Below are 24386 nucleotides of genomic sequence, written 5' to 3'. Positions count from 1 at the left end.
AAAAGTAAGTCCATCGCAACTGCAAGGCATTCAAATTGATAAATTCCACTTAAAAAGACAATACTACTCATTACCAGTCATACAGTTACAAAGGTGAATGAGAATTTCATTTTATAGTTTTAGGATCCCTGAAACCAGGGTATTCAAGCAGTGAATAATGTTGTATAGCATATTAGAAATACTATAAAAAGAACTAGTTCTTGATCTGCTGCTGAAGGTGTTTGTCTGGCCATACAGGTTTTCTAGTCTTTTTTTAACCTTTAACATTTACATTCCAGTTTCACAAGGTTGCATTGACATTTTTGCATACTCAGTTGTGGTGATTTGAAAAACACTGAACTCTACTGAACTCTTTGTGTTATGGATTTGTGTGTTTGGCTTATATCATTTAAATATTAGTTCAGCATTATTACCTTTTATTTGCTTTTGCTTTTCATAAAGTTTTGCCTACAATATTTTGTGGAATTTAAAGCCGGCATTATAGTAATTGTCTCATTGATGCACACAACATTTTCTTTTGTTTTTTAACGGCACATGAAGCTATGTACTGTAACACTTTCATTTAGTCCAGAAAGAAATGAGAATGAAATGGGAGTTTTTTGTTACAGGTGTGCCTCTTTCAGGGAATAAATTCTTGTGCATGACTAATTTCTAAGGATGTTTTGTAAATAATTTGACAACTTATGTCAAATGTGGATTCCAGCATTATGGAAACTTCACTTTAAGTCCTGTGCTATTCACAAAATCTCTAAGCAAATGATCAAGGTCCATTAAGATAACAGGAACTAAAGCTGACGTAGAGAAAGCTTACATTACCAAAGAGGTATCAGCTTACCGACAGCAACTTCTTTGACAGTGCAAGCCTTAGATTAGCACGCTCAAAATATACTTGTAAAAGCTCTACCTATGTAGGTATTTTAAGTAAAATGGATAAAAGAAGTAAATATTACATTCTGATGCTTTGGTTTTCTATGTGCATTATCAAGAGCCACGTTGAAGCTACAGTTGTTTGGACAGCCTTTGTTGGAATTAGCTACAAGAATCCTCATACCAACCAGACTGAGAGACAGATCTGTGAGTGCGGGCTGTATGGGTTGAATTCTCCTCTGGTGGGAGCAAAAGGGGTGGTGGAAATCCCTAGCTCTGATCCATTAGCTTGTCGCTCTGACACTCAATTTAACAGCACTGGAGGTCCATGGATCGCTCTGATTGAGAGAGGGAATTGCACCTTCTCAGAAAAGATCAACATAGCAGCCGAGAGAGGAGCCTCAGCAGTTGTGATCTATAACATCGAAGGCACTGGCAATGAGACAAGTCCCATGATACATTATGGTGAGTATGGTGTAGACAATTTTATAATAAAAAAATAAAAATTCCCGCTTCATGTTCTATTTTGTTGTTCCAATTTATTGGTTCTAACTATACAGTTCTCAATTTTTAAGATTTTTGTATAATACGAACATTGTATCAGAGATACACACTACTACCGCCTTCATAATTTCTGTAGCTCCTAAGAAATTTATTCTGAATTTACCTGAAGCACTGGGGACAGGTTTCAAAAGTAACTGCGTACTTCATATTAAATTACAAGGATCTTTATACAGTCAGTTACTACCTGTATCTGTTGAGTCTGGAGTTAAGATACTTTCACTTTTTTTCTTGAGGGGTGTTTAAATCAAATATTGCAATAAGATTAATTTTCTGTGATAGATACATTTGTCGTAATGTGTAAAGCAGGAGAGAAGAAAAAACATTACAGTTTTAACGTAGTTCTAGTGTTCTGTCAGGACATTTACTGCATAGTACATACGGCAAGAGTTAATATCTGAATAGGTAATTCATTATTATTTAGAAACTTTGTGTATAATAATATAGTAAAATAAACAGATCTTGAATTGAAGTTGTTCTGGTCAGGGTGCAAGTATCTGTGACTGCAAAATAACAGAATATGTTATAAAAAGTACAGTATGTTAAAATGATGTATTATGATTAAAGAAAAAAGGGTTTCTCTCTGCCATTGAATTGGCATTTACAAGGCAGTTCAAAAAGTTGCCCTAATGGCTTTAACACCAGTACTGTTACATATTGTTTAGTTTGTTAAACCAAATACTGTTTGATAAATATTTGAATGACTGTGAAGGAAACTTTGGTACCAACTGTAACTGTTAAGGTCAGGAAGAATGCCAGTTATGAAGAATTTACAATCTATGAAAAAATATTTACTGTGCCCTAGCCTCTCCTTGCAAAGTAAAGAGTATTCAACAGTGGACTGTCCGTAAGCATGCAAATATGGACAGTTACAGGAACCTTAGACTAAATAGAGAAATCACACGAAGAGCTTACTTTGCTTTGGGCAAACAGTATTGTATAATTGAAACAATATGGGAAATAGAACAATTATCTAAATGAAAGAAAAAAGGGCTGTTACATTTTCATTTTTAAACAGAAGCACAAACACTATGTAACACTAAATGCGAAGGGACTCTAGTAACCCATTTAGACGGCATTATAACAAAAATAGTTATTACTCTTATAATCATGTTGTATACTCGGCAACACTGGTATTAAAAACGCTACCTGTTTTCTGTTCTCTATCCTTTCATGAAATGAATACTCCCCGTCAGCAACGGGAGAGAGGGAGGGCCGTGTGCAGTCAATGCAATACTTTTACATAGGCCTCCTAACCTGTTCCGATTGAGCCTGTATCCAACGGGTTTTATAGGCAGTCTATAAAATTAAAAGAATTAAAATTAAATGGGATCATACTCGGAGATTTATGACAAAAAAACAGAATACACTTTATATCTCCGAAGTGCCGTAACTCCGTCAAATGAACAAAGTACTTGCTTAATCGATCCAAATAAGTGTTCTTAATCTTTAAAAATTATAATTATATAATTATAATTATAATTTATAATTATAAAACAACGAGAACCCCATGACTACGGTTGAAAACCTCTGTTCCACTGTTGTTAACTGCCATTGTGGAAACTACAATTGCGTCCTGTCCAAATTAGCAACCGGTTTCTAATGCTCTCAGCTGGTATTTATTGATATGAATTTGTTTAAACTGATCGCAACCTCTACGTTAGAAGCAGTCTAAAATTTAAATTCTCATTCAAGTGATGCTGTATTAAACTGGTTTTGAAACGCTCAAAACGAGAGTGAACTGGTCAGCAGTAGATACCAGTTTCATATTTTCTACTGAAATTACCAAAATGTTCAGTATACTTAGGTATGGCTAGAAAACGTTTGGAGTTTTTAATTTCTCACAGTGATGGAAAAATTCTGCACAAGTTTCCAAAGTAATTTTTAACATTGACCGGGAGGGGGAGACGAGCTCTTAATTTCTGGTAAACCGTAATTAGTTTTACTGCGTTGCAAATGAACTACTTTAGAGATTTTCTTTGTATGTATTAACATTAAGGAAATACAAATGAAGTCGCTTTTTGTAACTGAATCAAGTGACCATTAAAAATGAAAAAACATTTTCAATTAATATACCATGAGGTGCTGTATGAGAATTTAAACCTACGTCTTTCATTTGACCCTGACGTAATAAAACACTGAAAAGGTATTGTAATGGCGTTCAAAACAACTATTTTAGGCCACTGTACTTCTACTGTACTTATTTTAATTTGCTCCGAAAGATTAATGACACCCAAAGTATATTTTAGCTCAGAAAGAAAGTATAGTAGTTGAGTTAGAGTTGGTAAAAAAATAACCAACAATACGCAAGTTACAGCTTCTCAAATACTGTGAAAGCCAGGTTAGACTTGCATGCATAAACTGATTCAAGATCAGTAGTTAATAGCCTTGCAGTCCTCAGGTTTTCAAGACGGGACACGTTTTATTGAGCTGTTTATAAGACACGGGTAGCCTCTCGCTGAGAAATGAACTTGCCCCTTTAAAGAAACAATGGGTGTGTTCACAGGCAATTTGACCTCTCGAGAAGAAGAAACAGCTCGATTGGTCGAAATGAACTAGTGCACCTGTCAGTGGCAACCGGTGACCGAGGCTTGGTGGAAGAAAACAATTTGTTCCAAGTTATTTAACTTTTTTTTTTTCCTAAAGCTCTTTCGTGTTCAACGTTTAACTTTACTCTGAACGGGACTAGTCTCGCAGTGAGCTGAAGAACGAGAATGAGCTTTCAAGTGCCGCGTTTCTATCTGTGGTTGTGTGCAGCTGTTGTGGTGTCGGTGTTTTCTGCTTCTTCTGAAGCGAGTTATCTTTGCACCGCACTTGTGAACATATCTTTCACTGACCCCGAAACTAATGAAACAGTGTGGCAAAAGGACGAAAGCGGACTCTATGGCCAGGATTCGCCAAAAGCTTCAGTAACTGGGGAAGTTGTTATGCCACAACCCGTGCATGGCTGTGATCCCGATACTTTTTATGAAGCTCCTACTCGCGGTCAGGAATGGATTGCTTTGATCCAACGCGGGAATGGATGCACCTTTACGGAGAAGATCAATATAGCGGCGAAAAACGGAGCCGTTGGCGTGGTAATCTATAATAACGACCCCGAATCGGAAAATCGGGTCATTCAGATGTCTCACCCAGGTATGTGTAAACACAGGTGGCTCTGAGCTAACCAGCTCGTGTTTGTCTTTAAAACAATGGGTTATTTTCTGTATAAGAATGCAAACGAGTTTCTGAGGCTGACAGTCTTCCCCCTGTATTGCGCTGTGAATTGTTATTATTATGTTAGCGCTCTGCTCTTTATTGAGTTTGGTTCGGCAAATTCGTAGTTTATGGGCTTGTCCGATGTACTGTATGCGTACAGTGCTACAGTACCACTACGAAAAGCAGCCTTAAAAATGAGGTGAGCCTTAAGTTTATTAACGGCCAATAAAGCATACAGACTACTGTATATACACATAAACAGTACTGTAATTTACTCACGTCTTTACTCCTTTATTCCTGACTGTCCATCACCCCTTATACATTTTGTTTGAGGTAGTATTGTACGGATTAAGATCGATACACTGTATACAATACAGAATAAAGACACATTTAATATCGATCCGATGCTTGTTCCCTACACTAGATGTTCATTAAACGACACTGTTCTGTGGATGAAGTTATGTAGAGCTCTATCATTATCAGTATTATCGCAGTAGGATTGTTTCTTTATGTAAAGTTTACTTACGACGTGTTCAAGTAACTCAGACTTTGATTTTGTATGGTACAATACAGCAGCAGGAACTGGTATTGTGGTTGTATTGAGGAAGAGTGTTGTAGATTAGCATGATTTTGACCATTGGAAAACTAAAATAGGAATTTAACATTATAGACTGGATTCACAGCCCCCTGCTGACACTCGTGCCTACCCGTTAAACTAGTTTTAACACTAGGCAGCCCAAACACAGCGTCTGAGAATCTACTTTTAAAAGCACAATTGGCTTGTTGTGTTAACTGTTACCTTATATATTGTAGTCTACCAGCCTAATTTTATACATTTTGCTTTAATAGAATAATTTGTTTAAAATACTTGCATTATAGATAACGGAAGTTCCTACACATATTTCAGATTCTCGGAGTATTTGTTATTCTTAAATTTTCTCACGGATTATGTATGTGAATTTGTACTGCGTGATGTACAGTATTTCTTTGGTCATGATCTATATCTATTCTTGTGCACGGGTGGCCTACAGTAGATGGTACACATTTGAGGACCTGGTAAAGTAAAGGTTAGCAAAGCAGGTTGAGCTTTTATATTTGTAGTAATCCACATCTGGCACTCGAGCTGTAGCACATAGCTTGTCAGGTTGGTTCTCCACTGAATATCCCTCTTAAAAGATTACCTGTTTTTACTCTAGTTGTTACTGCTTTCTGTCATTGACTTGTAGGTTTCAGGCATTGCAATTAGACCAGTTTAGAATTTGTGATTTCATTTTTAAAAAATCCTATTATTTGCATTACTCTTACTAGCCAGGGGTGTAGTGATAGTGAGGTGATCTTGTCAAGCATGGCAGAACAGTTTAATCCTGTTTGGTTTACATTATTCCAGTTTGGGCCATGTCAAGGGTATTGACAAGCATCCTTTAATGACTGGCAAGATGCTATCTGATGAGATTCAGTGTGGACTTTAATGTTAGGCTACTTGTGGTTCCAACCCCACAGACATTGTGGGGATTTTAATGGTTAAGCTACATTTTAGGAGGGAGTATTTCTGGTCAGACCTTTGTTTTCCACAACTGTTAAATTACAATTCTTAATATTTCCCTTTTGGCTTTTTATAGGGTGTTCCTTTGTTTTGCAGGGATGGTACAAGGTAACCCAGCTCTCACTCGGCTGTTTACTTTTTTTTAATCTTAAAGAAAGGGAAGGTTGTTCATATTTTAACAGATCAGTGTGCTGACCATGTTTCTTTTTTAATGAACCCACTAAAATCCTTGGTTAATATTTGACATGGACCCCAGGATCCCAGAAGAATGCTCTCATGTGTGTGTTTGTGTTCACGTCTCCGTAATTTGTGTGGTGTAGAATACAGGTAAGCCCGGAAGAAAAGTAAATCTATTTTGCCTGTTTTTGACTGTACTGTCAACTCGCCTGATGTACACATTTGAAACCCATCAGGTGATCCATGAGGTCACGGAGCTTACTATGCATTTAGAAGAATCTCCCATCATAACGGTTACAAACTCATTTACCTTTTGATTCAAGCTTTGGAAACTTAGAACATCTCATCAGCTTGTCATGGTTTAAATACAGTAAGTTGCTATACAGTATGTGCCTTATGACCTCTTAATTGTATTTCTTTTACCATTTAGACCACTGTCAGGCTCATTTGGTCACATACTGTACTATTAGCTAATGTTTTTCAAGGGTGTCGTCCAATGTTTTCTTTAAGGATTTCAAACCATTTTTTTTAAAAGCCCAAGTAGACTGTAGCAATTTTGTCATCTTGAAGAAGAGATGACATGAACATGTTGATTGTCAATGGGAATGGAGCTCTCGTTGACACTTCTGCTGTTTAAAGCTCCTTATCGGTGCACTGAGCTTCAATAGTAGCGCTCCTTTTTTAGCGAAAGAACTGTGTAGGAATTTAACACTTCACTGCTCAGTTTTCTGAACATTTGGATTAGATTTTAAACTGGGAAACTTTGTGTAACAAGGTTTAAGATGTCTGAATACCCACCCTTCTGTGAAATGTTGCAATATGTTCATTTTATAACTTTGCAAATCTTGAATAAAGCAGTTTAAGCACAGGATCATGCATGTGTCATTTCCCTTACCCACAGTGACAGATCATCGGCTCTGGCATGCTGCAAAAACTAATCCTTCAGCCTGTTCTTTTGAGTCTGTTGTCTTGTTGTAGTTTTACACATAAGGAACAGCTCTTGTGTATTTTATCTGTGACCTGTTCCTATGTTGTAACCTCTAGTGTTTCAGGGTAGGAATCTGAAACTGCTCCATCCACGTTTTCTCTCCCCAAGCTTTTGAAAAACACAATAGATTCATTGAAGCTCATCTTCCTGTTGACGACTGTTTCTGGCACACGTTTCAGGAAAAGCCCATAAGTAGAAATGATCCCACCTTTTGTTTTAAATACAACAATAGAACATTTAACGTGTGAATATGCACTTTAATTTTTTGTGTTGAAGAGATTTAAGTACAGTGTACAGTTTGAAAAGGAGAATGATGTTTTTGTGTTGGACACCAGGTTGAAATGAGCAAAATACTGTACATCCTCATATTTTTTTCCACACTACACGTCTACACTACACACCCATGAGCCTTCTTACTGTTTATTACAATAAATACAGTGATCAATTGTTTTCGCTGTCTTGACTGCCAATTATGAATGAAAATAATAGGCTAATAAATCAAGTTTAATTTGTGGTTGTTCAAGTTTATCTCTGAGGTGTGCCTGTCTTTGTGGAGCTGTAATCATTTGTACCATTGAGCTGTTGAGGCTAAATTCCACAGTTACTCAGCATATCCGTGAAAGGTGTTTAAAGTTTTCTTTTCTCATACTGTTAAAATGAAACTTTTTCTATTGAAAGCACCTGTCTGATGCAACCAAAATTTTGTAAGGATATATCCTTGTATTAGGCTGGTAGAAACACTGATGGAGCTTGTTATAATTATAATTAGTTATATTTGCTTCCTTTTAATCTATCCTCAGTTGGACTCCTTTTGTGTGTGGATTAGCATTGGTAAAACTTGCAGAGCCAAAATGATTTGAATTTAAGGACAAGTTTATTAGCCACCTTTTGCAGCTTAAGTTATTAATTTTTCCAACATCAGCTTTATCACATTTGACTGTAGTGAAAGTAGCAGTATGCCTCTAAAACATAGTGCCATAAAACATAACAATTGTTAAATGTTTTTAGTGTTTAACTTTTTTCAACATTGAAGTGGGATTTCTTTTCATCCCTAGAATGAGGAAAAATATCCTTTAAAATATGCCGTATTTGAGACGTTGACATGGTGAATTTCACTATTTTTTCATCCCCCTTTTAAGGAAGTGATAGTACAGTAGATGCAGGTGAAGATTCCCTGTTGAGATGTAGTCTGGACTCGTCTGTAATGAAACCCTGTAGGTTACTTGAGAATGCAGGAAAACCAGTCAAGTGCATGAAGAAACAAGTATTGTAGATGGTAAACTTATTATAAAAGACACAATGCTGTCTTCCAGTCGTACCTCATTTAAAATTGTCACCCAAGCTTGAGAGTTTGGTACATTTATGGATGGTTCATGGATTAGGTTTATTTTTAGATGGATATATCACAAATCTGAGTGGGTTTTTGTCTGCAGTACCTCAGTGTACAGTTTAGAAATAACAGTCCCACTGTAAGTGTTCCTTTCAGTGTTGGAAGCTTGAAGTTTTGATATTTCACATATAAATTTGTATTATGTATAAATGTTTTTTTAAAACTGGTTGTAATTTATTTTTATTGTTCAGAATCAAAATTGTCTGTTCCAAGAGTCCAAAGTCTGTTTGTTTTTCAGACTCTTAACTCTCATTCTTTCAAAACAGTCCTTGAGCCAGCAGCTGTTTTTTTTTTGCCCGAGGTCTTGTGTTTTTCCCTCATGAAATCAGCGATTCTCCCAAAGGCAGTTTTGATTCCTTTCCTTTAATGAATGAACGTCTGATGGTTAAGACGAGACCAGGCCCGATCATTACTCATTATCATCACACATAGGGCATCTGCTTTAATTCCTTCTCCTCATGGGGCAGTTAAAGACTGTGGGTGTTTAGCTGGCTTACTCATCCATCGATGTGAACAAACCTGCTTTTCTACATTTTGCTGCGGTGACTACCATTTACACGCTGTTTCACGTGGTTTGTTTGCCAGCAGCACAGGATGAAGCGGTTAATTTTGTGTTCCTTTCCTGGTGCAGTCTTGTGTTCTCCATTTTTATAACCCCAGATCTTTTGTTTTGAAGTCTATTCAACACAGAGTAGGTGGCACATTGTTATCTGGGGCAAGTGTCTGAAGAAGAAAAGTAAAGACTCAAACGTTTGTGCTGACTGGGCTCATGTGTTTATATAAAGAGGCTTAAAAAGGCCATACTGCAAGCGCTATAAGAAGGCCTTGATGTAAAGGTAACAAACTTTACCCAAAGTGGAGTCCCCCCCCCCCATCTTAACTTGTATTGAAATGTTACACTTCGAAAAAATCTTGTTCGTTTCACTTTACTTTGTGTGAGTAGGCCTGATAAATCCCCTTTGTCTCAAAAGCTTGATCAGATAATCTACCTTTGATCATTCTGTATACAGTGTATGTGATGGAATAAAAAAATGCTGTAAAGGGTCAAAGGTTTATTCTTTTATGGAGGGAGTATAATATTTGGTAGTTAATACAGGCAGTTTATTGTAAGGCATTTACTACAGAAAGTAACCTTAATGACAGTTGCCCTTACAACAGGTGCCTGGTATGTAGATTTCCTGCTAGGGTGTGTTTTGTAAACCTGAGCATGACTCAGGAAGTTGTGCTCCGCAGTGAGGTTAACCCTTTGCTGGCTGCTAGTTGATTTCTCAAAGTAAAATATTATTTATAGGAAAACAATGGAAATATGGGGAAAAAAGGGATTCTAGAGGTCTATGTTTCAGGCATGCTAATTCATAAAAGCATCTAAAGTTCATTTAATGCCTATTTTATAAGAATTATTAGCCTTTTAAGGTTTTTTTTTTACTCTGTACAACACGAGTACTTGGTAAAAGTTTTCCTGGTCCATATGTCCTTTCTGTCATGCACAGGTCTTCCTAAATCCCGACCCCACTGTTTCTTGATTGAATTATTTTTTCTGTTGAACTAATGTGACTGGTTAGACCTTTTATGCCCTGCTCTTTAGACGTTGCATTTCAAATATTAACTTTCTAATTTATCTTAAGTATTTTAGTTTTGTAATAGAATGTGTGTCTTTTGCTGTTGATAAATTATAAACAATTTTACACTTGATCAATGGGACAAACCGAGCCCCTAGATTCTCCAGATAATCCGGAGACCTGGGAAGTCATGCTCTCTTTTGTCTGCTTGATTGCAGGGACAGGAAACACCGTTGCCATCATGGTGGGGAACATCAAGGGCTTGGAGATTGTAAGTCTGATCAGGAGCGGCATTCAGGTCACCATGACGATTGAAGTGGGCAGGCAGCATGGCCCCTGGATGAGCCACTACTCGGTCTTCTTCGTGTCCATCTCTTTCTTCATTGTGACGGCCGCCACTGTAGGCTATTTCATCTTCTACTCCGCTCGCCGGTTCAGCAGCATGCGAGCACAGAATCGCAAGCAGGTAAATGTTTCTTCACTGCCAAGTAACCAGAAAGGCTGAGATCTTTTTTATCCCCACCAGATTTAAAGACCTTAGATCAGGGGTACTGGAGAGCTCAAATCCAGTTAGTCTTTTAGGTCATATTAAGCTTGCAAATTTGGGAAAACCTGTGAGTTACTAATCACTTAGGCAAATATTTTGTTGAATCAAGGGAAGTCTAAAGCATGAGATGTTGAAGACCTCTGGTTTAGGTTTACCCTTTTTTTAAAGATGTGATTTCGGGTTCAGATTTATTCTTATATTAGATTGCATGGTGAGTCTTACAGCAGTCCTGGAGGTCGTCTATAAAGAAGAAGAGAGCGTTTGGCCTTCCGGTTTGGTTTTGTAGTAGCTAAATGATCTAATGATTTAATTCAGGCATTTCTGGGGGAAAAAAAGCGATGATCTCAGCTTTGACAGTCAGGCAGGGTTGCTTGTTACAGACTGCAGGAACTCTTTTGTGTGTCTTGTTTTCTGTTTGAAAAGAGCAAACTTCCCTATAGATTGTTTATAGCCTCTTTCATGGTAAAACCTGTAATTGAGATGGTATAACAAGAGTTAATTCTGGGGGGAAAACAAAACTTTGGAGCAAGGAGCTTTTGACCTTGTGCTTTTAAGAAACGCTTATAGTACAGTAAATGACGTTTTTCTTCAACAATGTTTACACTTTAAGTCTAAAGGGTAATACGGGTGATAACTGTTAAAATAGCTTAACAGATACGGACATCACTTGACTGTGTACTTACAGTACATGACAAGAAAAACTTGCTAAACAACTTGGAGCATTCCAGAATTATGCAACGTCTTTCTTCAACTTCAGAAGAAAGACATAATACAGACAACTTCAACTTGGAAAGTGCCCTTTAAATACTAAATTTGATTAAGTGTTTTGGAGTTTGGAGCCTAATTAGTTTTTTAAGAGTAGACTTATTTTAGCACTTTCTTTGTAGGTCTAAACTTCAGCTTCAGTGCAGTGTGATTCAGATCTTCTTAGTCTGGCTGGTCTGAACAGATCTGATTAGTCATGGGGAATTATTATGTAAGCAGCTGGGAGCCACTGTCATAAGAGTTTTGAGTGTCCACTTATTTTTGGTTCAGACATTTCCTGTTTATCAGTATTGCCATTAAGTAATGTTAAAGAATCTCTTGGTTAGGGCTTGAAAATACAGTATTTTCTAAAAATCCAATTTTGATATAAGACCCTTTTACCAGAGTTTTTCATTCGAAATGAAATATTGTATTTCCCTGCTTGAATATCCTTTAAATGTTAGTCTTGATCCTGTCAGAGTTAGAATCCTACTGTGGCTGTTGTTACACACATGGTATATCATTTTGTATCCTGTGATCAATGATCAGTCTTGAAAAACTTATTTAAATTTTTGTGCGGGTTCTGCATCTCACTTTGCATTTAAGATGATATAATGCTTAGATACTTGTAATCTACATTGGTCTCCCTGTTGAAACCAGACGTGTAAGAATACAAAAAATAAAGAGCTTTACTTGTGCTGTCTGTGGTGGTGGTTAGGGTTTTCCACGGCCTGCAAATGTGGATCAGTCTAACAATGCAAGGCCCTGCAATTTGATTAATTGTCCTATTTTCACCATTGACTCTCGATTTATATGAGGCATTTGTCCAAAGTTATTCATTTTAGCTTCTATAAATCCATTTGTAGTACTATGGATTACATTTTTTACTTGATTTTCTCTCTTAACTTTCCAGTTTTGATCTTCCTTCTACCAGCTTTTTTTTTTTACTGAACTAGAATTTCATGTTTTGATGTATAATATGATATAATGAGGTGTATTTTAAAAGATCCTTGTTAGTGCTTTTTTGGTGCTGTTCCAAAAAATTGTTTGGGAGAAAGAAACCCCCAGCAATTCCCTGCTCACTAGCTTATAAATACAGAACTGAAGTGTAGCTTCCCAGCATTCTTTACTACCATAAATCTCATTGTAAAGATTTGACAGTTTCATTTTTGACTTAGGCTTTTTGAACATAAGGAAAGTCCAGAATGGACAGGAGTACTGTAGGTATTTTAGCACAGAAACCTTTCTCTGTTGGCAGCCTGGTTTCTGTTTATTTGGGAATTAGCAGCAACTGCCTGTACTATTTGAAACCATTTGACTTGGCAATCACTGCTAATCTTTCCAATAGCTTTTTTGGTAATTTGCTCTTTGTTGTATTGTGAAAGACGTTATATCCAGATATACCCTGATGTACATCTAGTATTCAGTACCTACAGATACGCAACATGCTCAGGACAGATTCCATAACTGGATGCCTTGCAAATAATGGAATAAAACTTGGAGTAGTGCACAGCATGGTATTTACTGCGGAGTGGGTATCCTTCTGCCAACAATTATAATGAGCCAAGTCGTTTCTCCCCACGTTGACCATAAAGACAAATGTGTTTCTTATCCAATTGCTACATTATTCGCAGGTCCAGTGTTGTTTTGCCAATATTGTAGTCTTCTCAGAGTGGACCTGGGGCCTCAGAGATGAAAATTATTCCATTATGCAGTAATTCAAGTGATTTTGTACTTCGCCCACTCTGTAGGGCAGTGAAACATAGCAAGCTGTTGTGAAGGAGCTATGCAGATATAATATATTAAATATTTCATACAGAATGCAGCCTTGCTTTTTTCTAAAGTTGGCTATTCTTTTTTTCCCCCCTCTAAAGAGCATCTAAAAATTAGTCAGTATTTTCAGCTGCTACAAATTCCGAATTAACATTTTATGAAACCAATTATTCATTCCGATAAGGAGTTGATTAAGAGCTGAGCCCAGTCAGAACATGCTGAAGTGTGTGTGTGAATGACAAACCTGGAATTAGGAATGAAAATATGTGGTCAGTGAGAAGTAAATTTGGAGTGTGTACCTATTTTAATTTCAAACCTGCTGAGCTATGAGTTGTGGTCACAAAGCAAGTTGCATGTAAAATCTGTGTTCCATGCAGTAGTCTCTGACAAAACTGTTATTTATCAGGAAAACAGAAAGACAAAAAGCACTACATTGGTAGGTGGTAACAAGCCTTCAGTGTAAAAGTTTTCACACGTTTCAAACAGAATGTATTTAATGAAGGCTTTTCTTCAGTTCTTATTAGTCTGGCTTTAAGCAGTTTGCAAGCTTCTACTTTCTTTTCAGTTAACGAGTAATGAATTGCTAGCTAAGCCAGGGGTTCCCAATCCCCACGTCTAGCGCTGGAGGCCTACACACCTGCGGGGTTTTGTTGCCAAGCTCTGTTACTCAATTGAACTCTTAATTGACTTAATAATAGGATTAATTGGAACTGCTTGACACTTTCCCATTCTTAAACGTGTTGGAAGTTGCCTTTGAACTATTGCGTTTCATACCGAAAATGAACTCCCAAACATTGTAGTATTAAAAAAAAATCTTGTAAATATTCCAAACGAGCAAATTTCAATTTAGGCTTCAAATAGGTAATTAAGTTTCAGCAGGTATGGAACCAAAATGGAAGACCCCTCAGCTAAGCTTTTCCTTGGTTCAACTTGAATTGTTCAAACTGCAGTTCAAATGAAGTGTTAAGTGCCTTTTGCTACACCATTGATTTTCCCCTGATGGAGGTAATGCTTTTCTTTTGCCTTAGTCATGTACATTAAATAACAACATTTTAAAATTAATTGTTACTCATTCTGGGAAAATTGTTGAATTGGTGGCTAGGCCGTTGTGCATTTTGGAGTCTGCTGGTTTTTAAATGTACGAGCTCTGCAGTCGGCCTGCAGTGATAAACTCAGACTTGAGTTTGGCAGAACCCACATTCCTAGAACCATCTGCCTCACTATAAGGTGATGTAATGTTTCCAGAAGATGTTTCCTGGGAATACTTCGATCACGTAAACACTAGGTTCCCCTAACGGAGGCTGTGTTATGCTCCTTGTCAGCAAGGGGAATACACTTGCATTGTAAAGATCCCAGATGATTCTCTGTCAACTCTGTGACCTCATCTGAATTTTGTTTTCCACTTCTTCCAGGGTACTTCAGTGTTCTAAGTAGCAGTAAATATACAGGAACAACAGTGCTCTGATTTGATGTTAAGTTGTCTTGTTGCCTTATTTCCCTTTTGTTCAGCATTGATTTAGCCCTGGATAGTACTCCTTGTATATTTTACCTAATATGGGGAAATGCTCTTGAATAAATTTGCAGCTTCTCTTTTGATAATAATGAGAAGCACAGCATGCATTCACATTTAAAATGTCTGAAAATGCTGTTTATAGGTATTTTTTTGCATTGGTATTGTGGTTTTTTTCCACCCATACTAGCACTGTTTTAAGTCACCCCCTCTTTTCGCATGCTCTCTGTGTTTTTGCCAATGATTAAAAAAAAAAAGTGATTAAAGCCAAAGAACTGTGAAGGATCAAACATTTATTTCTCTTATTTCACTAATTTGCTTTTACTGTGTAATTACTAACTTTATTTTACTAACTATCCTGCTAGAATAATGAAAAAAGGACCGTATCTTTCTGTTGGCTGTTTATTCTTCTGCAAATCTCCTGCCTTGTTTTAAAATGCTATTTTGATGTAAGGAAAAGCTTGAGTAACAGCTACTGTATACACCAAACCAGAATGTGATAGATTAAATTTGGCTGTTCTGTACTGTTTGCTTACTTTCAGAAACAACTTAAAGCAGAGGCGAAGAAAGCCATTAGCCAGCTTCAAGTTCGAACTGTGAAAAATGGAGATAAGGTAAAGTACTTTTCATATTCAACCAGACCCTTGGATAGTATACTTTGCCGTCAGTTCCAGCATTCTTTAGTTTTAGAATGCTTTCATTGTCATTTTAAAAGTTTTACTGCATCTTTTAAAAAGATTTTATGCCTTTGAAGGTGGTTTACTACATTTTTGAAATGACATTCTGTTTTGTTAATCAGTAAAAAGGTTCATATTTTTTGGCGATCACACAGAAGGTGTATCGTTTGGGAAACATGTAACCAACTTCTGTAGTTTTTAGTTCCAAACGGTTATACATTTTCAAGTGATAGTAAGGTCACATTTAGTGTATTGTTTAATATTTTGGAAAAAATGCAAATCAATTATTTTTCCCTGTTCGCTTAAGTTGCAGCTTACAAACATAAACGCACTCACACTTATCATGTTGTAAAGAATTTCATGTAACAGAAAAGGCACTGCCATGTTTCTGACTGTTACTACTTCATGGCACCCTGCTCTTTTCATTGTTGCTGGGTTTTGACCCCTTAGAAATTAAGTATATTCATCTCAGGGTCTTAGGGCTAGGTACTCCTGTACAAATTATTGGATGTTAAGAACAATTTGGACTTAAATGTATGTTTTGAGCATCAACACTTTACTTAAATTTTTCACTGATGTTTTCTACCATTAATACAACTGATAAGAATACTGCTTAGTTTCCTCTTGCCCCATCTTTAATCTCATTTACCAAGCAATCACATTTAATTGACTCCCCGACATTAAAATATTTTGTTCCTCTCTACTCATTCATAAAGCTAAAAGGTCACTTCTTGCACTACAAATTGCAAATTGGTCTGGATTAACTGTTTGTGTAAACCAAAATGGCTAAAATTTCAGTGGGTGATCCCGATATAAAACCTTCATCAGAGTGCAGCAATGTAAAATATTACATAAGATTTCTGCAAAGCTGGACGGGATCCTAATTTATCTGCATTTTGTTTTACCACGTAAAATTATTTTGTTTTTAAGGAAACTGGACCAGACGCAGATGCTTGTGCTGTTTGCATTGAGGCCTACAAGCCAGGGGATGTTCTTTCTATCTTGACTTGCAAGTATGTATGATCATGATCTAGGTTTTAAATCTGGCTTTTAAATTTCTTTTTAAATATCTGCTGGATAAAGTAAGTTCATGCAGTGGCATTGTCTGAGATGTGAGCAGCATTCTGTAGACATTTCTAGGTGGTAATGTTGGAATGTGCTGCTCATTAAAATCTGCATCTGACAAAAGGGTAATAAATAAGCTTTAGTTAAAACCACTCTTCATTGAGGAATGGCTGGCTTTGTTAAATTTAGTAATGTGCGTTTTGATAGTTCCTTTAGTTTTTCGTTCATAAAGGTTAAAGGGGTAATGCAAGTTTTATTTTCTTTCTTTATTGAAGTGGGTGAACTGGATTTGTATTATATATATTAATTCCAGATAGTATGTTTCGTGACTGTTTCCCAGACACTACCTCTAGCAAACAAAGCTGGGTTTAGAATTTGCAATTGGCAGGTCGAGTAGTTATTTGATCTGAGTAGTGGTCTGTTTTCCTGTTGTTTCTAGGGTGCCTCTGCCAATACTTTTCTAGTATTCCATAAGTCATTGTCTAAAGTTGTCCACAGGAAGGACTCCAGCCAGTTGTACTTGACCATTGATTTTCCAAGTGCTTATTTAGTCCATTCTAATGCTGTCACTTTGCAACGGGGGTTAAGAGAAATGTTTCAATCTGTAAGGTCCTTTACTCTCTGTAATAAGTAATATAATCCATAAATCGGTAAAAGGTCTGTTAAACGCCTCATGTGTTAATTATCTATAATTAATTAATTAATTTTCTATAATTTTCCATGCAGCTTTTTCATAGCAGCAACAGGTTCCTCTTGAAATAAATAATTTGCAGAACTTAAGAGCTGGAACTGAAATTGTGCTGTTTGGATTTAGAACTGGGATCTGACGGTTTAAAATGCTATGGGTTTGCCAGGTTTAAAATCCTGTCAGTGATGAGGCAAGATTGTAACAACTATCAAAGTCTAATTGATACCAGTGTGTATGCAGTATGTCAGATGGGGGGGGAGGCATTGGTTTGCATAGTTCTGTTTGAATTATAAAAGACAGACCACTAAACACAGTCTAAACTGGAAGGAGCAGCTTGTTCAGGGTAGAGAGATATTCGTTGGGGCTTTGGATATTGGTCTTTTTAACCCATCTCTATGTGCTGCATGTTAGCATTCATCCATTTTCTAACCAATTCACAGGGATTGCGGTGGCGGGGGCATATCCCAGCAAGCAATGGGATCAAGGCGAGGCGCACACTCACTCCAGGGCCAGTTTTCCCAGAAGTCAATTAACCTACCAGTATGTCTTTGAACTATGGGAGGAAACCTAAGTACCTGGAGAAAACCCAGGGGGAGAAATACAAACTCCCTGCAGATACTGTAGCACCCAAGGAATTGAACCAAGGGCCCCCAGCACTGTGAGATAGCAATGCTAACCTGCGCCACTATGCCTCCTACAGTATATGTTTGCATATGTTTTGAAAATGCATTATAATTGACGTATTCACAATTTAGAGATAATCTAAGTTAGTGGTAGAAGAAATGAAGCAGAGTTTCAGAGAAGCTTTGCCTTAACATAAAACTTTTATATCTACCAGAAATGCCTAAACAGAAATTTAACTTAGGAACTCAAGCAAGGTTTCAAATGAAAGGAGGCCATCTGGATCATCTAACTCATTTCGGTAGTTAGTAGCTAATTGATACAAGTATCTAGCGGTTTCTTTAAAACCAAGCTGTCGACTTCAACGCGAGTAGCTTGTTCCATTCACCCTCAAGTCAAAGGATGTCCTGTTTTCTGTCTAAAATGCATTTCCACATAGTTTCCACTTTTGTCCCCTGGTTCATATTTCATTGTTCTGAAGATGCCCACTGCATTAACTGTGAAGAGACCAGATAAGTCCTTAAAGGCATTAACTTTTGTCTTGTCTTCAACAGAAAGAGTTCAGTTATGCTTTAAGTCATTTGTTTCTATTTAATGCACAGTATTGCTACTGTAGTTGCATCTAATTATTTTTGTTTCATTGTACTGCCTGGAAAGTGTGGGGGGTGGGTGTACTGCTTTTTTAGAAGCAGATCTGGGGGCACAGATGACTGACCTTCAGATGAATCTCACCTGGGTTGGCATTTGTAGAGCAGCTTGTGTAGGGTTTTTGCTTTCCGTTCTTTCGATTTTTATACTGTTAAAATCCATATACTGTAACAGCTTTTACTAACAGTAAAAAGCTGCTCACCTGATCAATCCACAGGCAAGATAAGTACGTTGACAGGGAGGAAAATAAACTCATGAACTGCTTTAGTTGGTACAGTATTTGAATGCAAGGACTAGATGGACTTTTTTGTCTTTCAGATTTGTGGAATACTTTTTTGTTTTTTTTAACGGGAACAAAACTACAGTGTTTTGCAGACTTGGTTTGGATTGGCGTTGGTGGGCATAACTAGACTTGGAGTGTCAAAAGCCACTCCGATGTTCAGTTTGGTAGTTAGTGTCTTCATTTTATTCCAGCTCTTTCTATATGATATTCTTCATTACTGTTGCCGAGTCCTCATGTGCTGTTGTTCCCTTGAGCAACATGAGTCAGTCAGATGGTAATGTTTCCTGCTGTGTAAAGAATATAAATAGAAGTTGATCTGGATAAAAACACTGGCCACATTCATTATTGGTGGGCTCTTGATAAGTATAGTGTGAGCTACTGTATCATTAAGATTATTTCCAGTTGTTGCTTTCAGTCCTTCTGCCTCAATTTAATGTTTGTGGGGAAAGCAACTTCTCTGATCTTCAGTATGTTTAAGGGATGCTCGCCTACAGTTTTATGGTTCTGAATTACGAATGAGAATTATATTTTTAAACCTTGCATTTTATTTTGGAAATATTATTTCCACCACTGGAAGTGGTGTGTACTGTACCCTTCTGCAATCCTGCCAATGAAATGAGAAGCTGATTATTTATGGAGACAGGACCTAAGGGAAGACATTTCTTGTTTTTTGTTTCAGCCATTTTTTCCACAAATCCTGTATTGAGCCCTGGCTGCTGGAGCACAGAACCTGTCCCATGTGTAAATGTGACATCCTGAAGGCCTTGGGAGTTGAGGTGGGTTTTAGATCACTGTAAGACTCTTTCTTGAAGGAGGCCAGCCTCTGATGAATTAAGTTTTTTTTTTTCCAGTGAAGACAGTAGGTAGATTTTAAACAGAATTATTTTGAAACAAAGTTGTTGTGGAGTATTTGAACTCATCGTAAAGGACACCTGTGAAGTGGACCTAAGTTACCTATGAATCCTACCTTTTAGAAATCCTTGTTTTTTCACTGTTTTAATCATTCCAGTTTCTCTCATTTGTCACCACTGTCGGTAATGTGAAAATCTTTCTGTAAGATCGCTTTCAAAGGTCTTGCTTCCTCTTCAGCTTGAATTTGCTTTTCTAGAATAAACAGCTAGGGTCAAAGTTTTCCATTTGCGCAAGGCTAATAAAATGATAAAGGAGCAGAACAGGTGATAGAGCAACTTACTATTGAAGTCAATATAAAAACGAAGATTTATTAAAAATTAGTTTTCTAGGCAAATCTGCACTTAATATTTAGCTATTAAAAACACGATCTCTGGAAATTAAAATCTCAAACTTCCTTCATCGCATTTATATGGTCAGCTTCTATACAACCTAAGTCAGACTTGGGTTCAATTGTTTTTATATGCCCTTCAAATTCATTTATGATTATATTCCCTCCACTACTGAATGCTATCCAGTCAATCATGCCTGTTCATGTTCTCAACCAGTTCAAAATGGTTACCTTTCAAAGTTAAGAAGATAATGAAAAAGTTCATATGATATGATTGGACGGTGTTTGGCAGAGGTGATTAACATCATTGTGATGACCTGGATTTAATACTTTTAAGGTTTGCATTTTAAATTTTCAAATGCATTTGAACTCAAGATTGGTAATCCATGTAATTTATATTTCACTGGGACAAAGGAAAATGGATCTTCCATTTATGTCAGATATTTGTCTAGCAGAATACTTTAAGTGTCGGATCTCTTAGAGAACATGAACATGTACAGTTTGTGATTGTTTTTTTTTAATCCTCTGGCCTTTCTTTGAGAATCTGTGATGCATACTATATTATCCGTAGCTGAACTGAATCTCTTCAGTTGTTGACAAAGCAGACTGCAAGGGTACTTGATACAGGTATTTTAAATCCTGAGAGCTATTTTTAAAGCTTACCTAGAGGATTGCTCCGAGGCCAGCTGTGAAACAGTGGCCCAAGGAGACAAGTAAAAATGGGTAGCATATTCAGGTCAGGAAGCACTTCTTTATGCAGAAGTCCATGGGAGTCTAAGGCAAACTGCCCGGCCATTTTGGTAATGCAGATTCCTGAGGATCCTTCAAGACTCCTTTGGACAAAATGATTGAATCAGAAAGCTCCTAGCAAACAATGAGCAAGATGGGCCAAACATGGGCCTCTCATTTTTAGATGTTATGGTCTTGGTTGTAAAGCCCTCAGGTTGTTTGGTAATCAGTCTCTCAGTAATTTTGCATTTGTTGGTCATCATTATTCTAATCTCTGAAACTAAAAAGGTAAGGGATTTAGTACAGTCTACTGCAAGTGAACTCCTCCGCTGTGCCTCTTCTGTGCCTTTGCAGCCTGACATTGAAGAGCCTAGTATTATGGTACCTACTGCCCCAGAGTTCAGGAATTTTACCCGTGGTACCCCAGAAATGACCGAGGAAGAGCCCCGAAGTGAGACCGCGTCCTTGGGTTATGCTTCAGTACAAGATACAGAAGAACATGCGGAAGCGACGCACAACCCTGAACTTGAAAGTAAGCGTTTTGATTAAATCTTTACAAAGCACGAGCACATGAGTACCTGGCCTGCTTTATTTGGCAAGCCTAGTGAAAAGCTCTTAAACAAAAAATCTTAAACAGCTCTTCTATTTTGAAATTACAGGTCTTTTTACTGACAGCCCCTGTTGCTTGACTTGTCAAATGCTAAACCTGCCACAAGTATATTTAGAATATGGAAGTTCTTTTTTCAAGCATACTGATAGAAACTTCAGACCAGAAACAAATTCCAAAATGCCTGTTTAAACAATTGTTTTACTAGCATAACCCAGATGCCTTGGATATGACGAATCACCATGTTATCATATTTGTGGCTTAAACTGATAAGTAGTGTCCATTCAATATTTGCTCCCTAAAGTTTAAAGACATTAAGATTTCTTGATTCTGTTCAAGCTGTGGGAGTCTCACTTCCTTCTTAAAGTGAATCTGATATACTGCTGTACTTCACAGATAACTTTCTGTTACACTTTCAACAAAAGTTACAAGGGTGATTTATCTGGCATACTGTGTTTGTCTGTGGAACTTCTTTACAAAATCTCTACAAGAAGGCCCAAGAGTTAAATGTAGTGACAGTATAATAACTACTGTATTTATCGCCGATATGATCATTTTAGTTTCCAGTCCATTGCCTTTTGCTCCTACTGTCGCAGAATTGTGGAATAGTGCCACTGTCATGACTGGTTAAATGAGGAACAAGGCCAGAAATATTCTGTTCTCTCAACATGGTAAGAGGTTCTAGGAGGGAGTGAAAATATTTTATTCATTTTTCCATTGTTAAAGCTTTATAGCTTACCCTACCAAAGAGGTAGGGACGCAGGTACAATGGTGTATGTTGAAAATCTCAATATTCTGAATGGGAAAGATCAGCCAGCCATTTCTTCTCCAAAATAATGTTAGAACACATTCACAGTGGCATCCCAGTGAATGCACAATGACCCATGGGTGTTTACAAGATCTAAGGGCTTTCTGGTGGTGTCTTCCATTGCTGATTAATGCTGGTTCTCATTTGCTTCAGTTGACTGCCAGAATGAGGAGACTCCTCAAGACAGAGCAGTCAGGGTGAACGTCCAGCCACAATATGACAACCTTGGCTTTGAAGGCGATGAGAGCAACCTTCGTGTGGCCAAGACATAATGCCGATGAATGCAAAAGAAGGAGGATCGGGAACTGATGGGATTAATGCCACAATCGCATCGCATCACTTCACATAAATTTCCATGTTGATAAATCAAAACTGGAGATTCAGCTGCATTAAAAACAAATACAACCAATACTATAATATTGAAATTCCTAAGTGTTTCTGCCTATGCATTTTTAAGATCCTTGACTTACTCACTTTCCCTATGTATAACCTCTTTTTTATTGTATATTAAGAAAATACTTCTCCATTACTTTCAACTGAATGTAGCACAGCACCACACTGATTTGATTTTTAGGATTTGATTTAATTGCAGAAAAAGCCAGTAGTCCTCTAATTACCCATTGGGAGGGGAAAAATAAATATCTTGTAATCAAATCAAAAACTTAAGTTACATGTATTTTTAAGTTAATGAATAAAGTTTTCCATCAGTTACATAAAGATGCAGGTGGCTAACCTGAAGCTGTTGACATAGCTTAGAAAATCTGGTCTGTGGTTTTGATAGCCACAGCTATCTTGATACTTTTATAGCATCTGCATTTTCAGACCTTTTGTTATCCCAAGTGTGGTTTGAATGATTTGATTTCTTAAAAATTCATTTTTTTCATGTGTACTAAACCTGAAACCCTAGTAGACTTCATTTTAAAGCACAGTTCAGTATATAGGGAAAATGCTGTATTTACAGTATGACATGGAGGGTTTCTTTGTTTTATGTGCTGCAAAACAGATTTTGTGTGCAACTGTCCTTTGAGTTATCGGTATATTGTAATATTTTGAATTTTCCTATTATACCTGGAAGCTGCCATGCATGTATTTCATGACTGGAAGTATCGGGTTGTAGTTGTACCTTTCATGTTGAGTGGACTTGAGATGGGCACGAGAGTAGATAGAAACTAGTGAAATGCTTCCACCTACTGGAGTTCCTTTGCAATTTCTTATGTAAGCCTTGTGCCACTCCAACCCTCTTCTGTCTCCAGAATGAGTGACACATTTTTTAAACTATCAAAACCTTTTCAGAGGATCATCTATTTTTATATAATGATCTCCGTTATTTTTAAATACAATTTCAATTTTTTTTAAGTTGGATCAGTCCCTACACTTCTGCATGGGTTGTATTCTTAAATATGTCTCCACCAGTACATGAAATGTTTATACAGGGTGTTTAATAATGTGCAAATCTTAAATGAAGTTTTTTTTTTGTCTGACTTCCAGAGCAAGAGTCTTTCAAAGTAATGCGGACCTCACTCTTTCTCCACTAAACTGCTATGAAGACATGGGTACCTAAAGCTATTTAATGCATAATATTGTAACGTAAAACGTTTGAATGATTTCACTGAGTATTTGCACACCCAGATTGCATGCACTTTATTTACTTTGCTAATGATTTTATTGTGCTGTCATGACTTTCATCAAATATATTTTTTAAAAACTGTGACTTGTCTTAACACTGAACTATTAGGTCCACTCTTAAGTAATATTTCTTCAAAGTGTTTTTTTTAAATTACATAAGGGACAAATAGTATTGGTTCTGTTATTTTCTTAACTTCAGTGTGGGAAAATTAATAACTGGTGTACATATGATTAAAATTTATATTGAAATTGTAAATAAAATTGTTATTGTACTATTCCATGGTGTTTTTATTGGTCAGTGTGCATGTTGGGGAACTGTGGAGAGCGTTGCCTGATATAATTAATTCTGGAACTTTTTAATGACTTTGGGTTGACTGAATAGAAGACTTAGACCAAACAGAAGATCACATCTTCCACCTGGACAAAAAGATGTTCCAAACCCAGTACTTTAATATACAATATTATTAATATTATCATGTTCAAATTCTATAATGCTCATATGCTTTCATTGAGTGTTCAGTCAGTGGATATAAACTT

The 24386-nt window shown here is 36.9% G+C and overlaps 1 protein-coding gene across 2 annotated transcripts; it reads left to right on the top strand.

The window, feature by feature from the left end:
- Nucleotides 1–312: 312 nt before the first annotated feature.
- LOC148828666 (E3 ubiquitin-protein ligase RNF128-like) lies at nucleotides 313–24124 on the top strand. Of its 2 annotated transcripts, none has more exons than XM_088925709.1 (7): nucleotides 313–1332; nucleotides 10502–10749; nucleotides 15400–15471; nucleotides 16465–16547; nucleotides 19519–19615; nucleotides 21163–21340; nucleotides 22377–24124. In XM_088925709.1, exons 1-7 carry the CDS (start codon nucleotides 927–929, stop codon nucleotides 22493–22495), a joined length of 1203 nt encoding a protein of 400 aa, XP_088781835.1. In that variant the 5' UTR covers nucleotides 313–926; the 3' UTR covers nucleotides 22496–24124. The 2 variants fall into 2 exon arrangements, with proteins under 2 accessions (XP_088781835.1, XP_088781834.1); XM_088925708.1 differs by lacking the exon at nucleotides 313–1332 and adding an exon at nucleotides 3931–4563.
- The last annotated feature ends 262 nt before the right edge of the window (nucleotides 24125–24386 follow it).

The sequence above is a fragment of the Atractosteus spatula genome, chromosome 9, assembly GCF_055471065.1.
Source record: "Atractosteus spatula isolate fAtrSpa1 chromosome 9, fAtrSpa1.hap1, whole genome shotgun sequence".
NCBI classification, from domain to species: Eukaryota; Metazoa; Chordata; class Actinopteri; order Semionotiformes; family Lepisosteidae; genus Atractosteus; species Atractosteus spatula.
The sequence above is the reverse complement of the archived record's forward strand: the minus strand, read 5'-3'. Positions and strand labels throughout refer to the sequence as shown.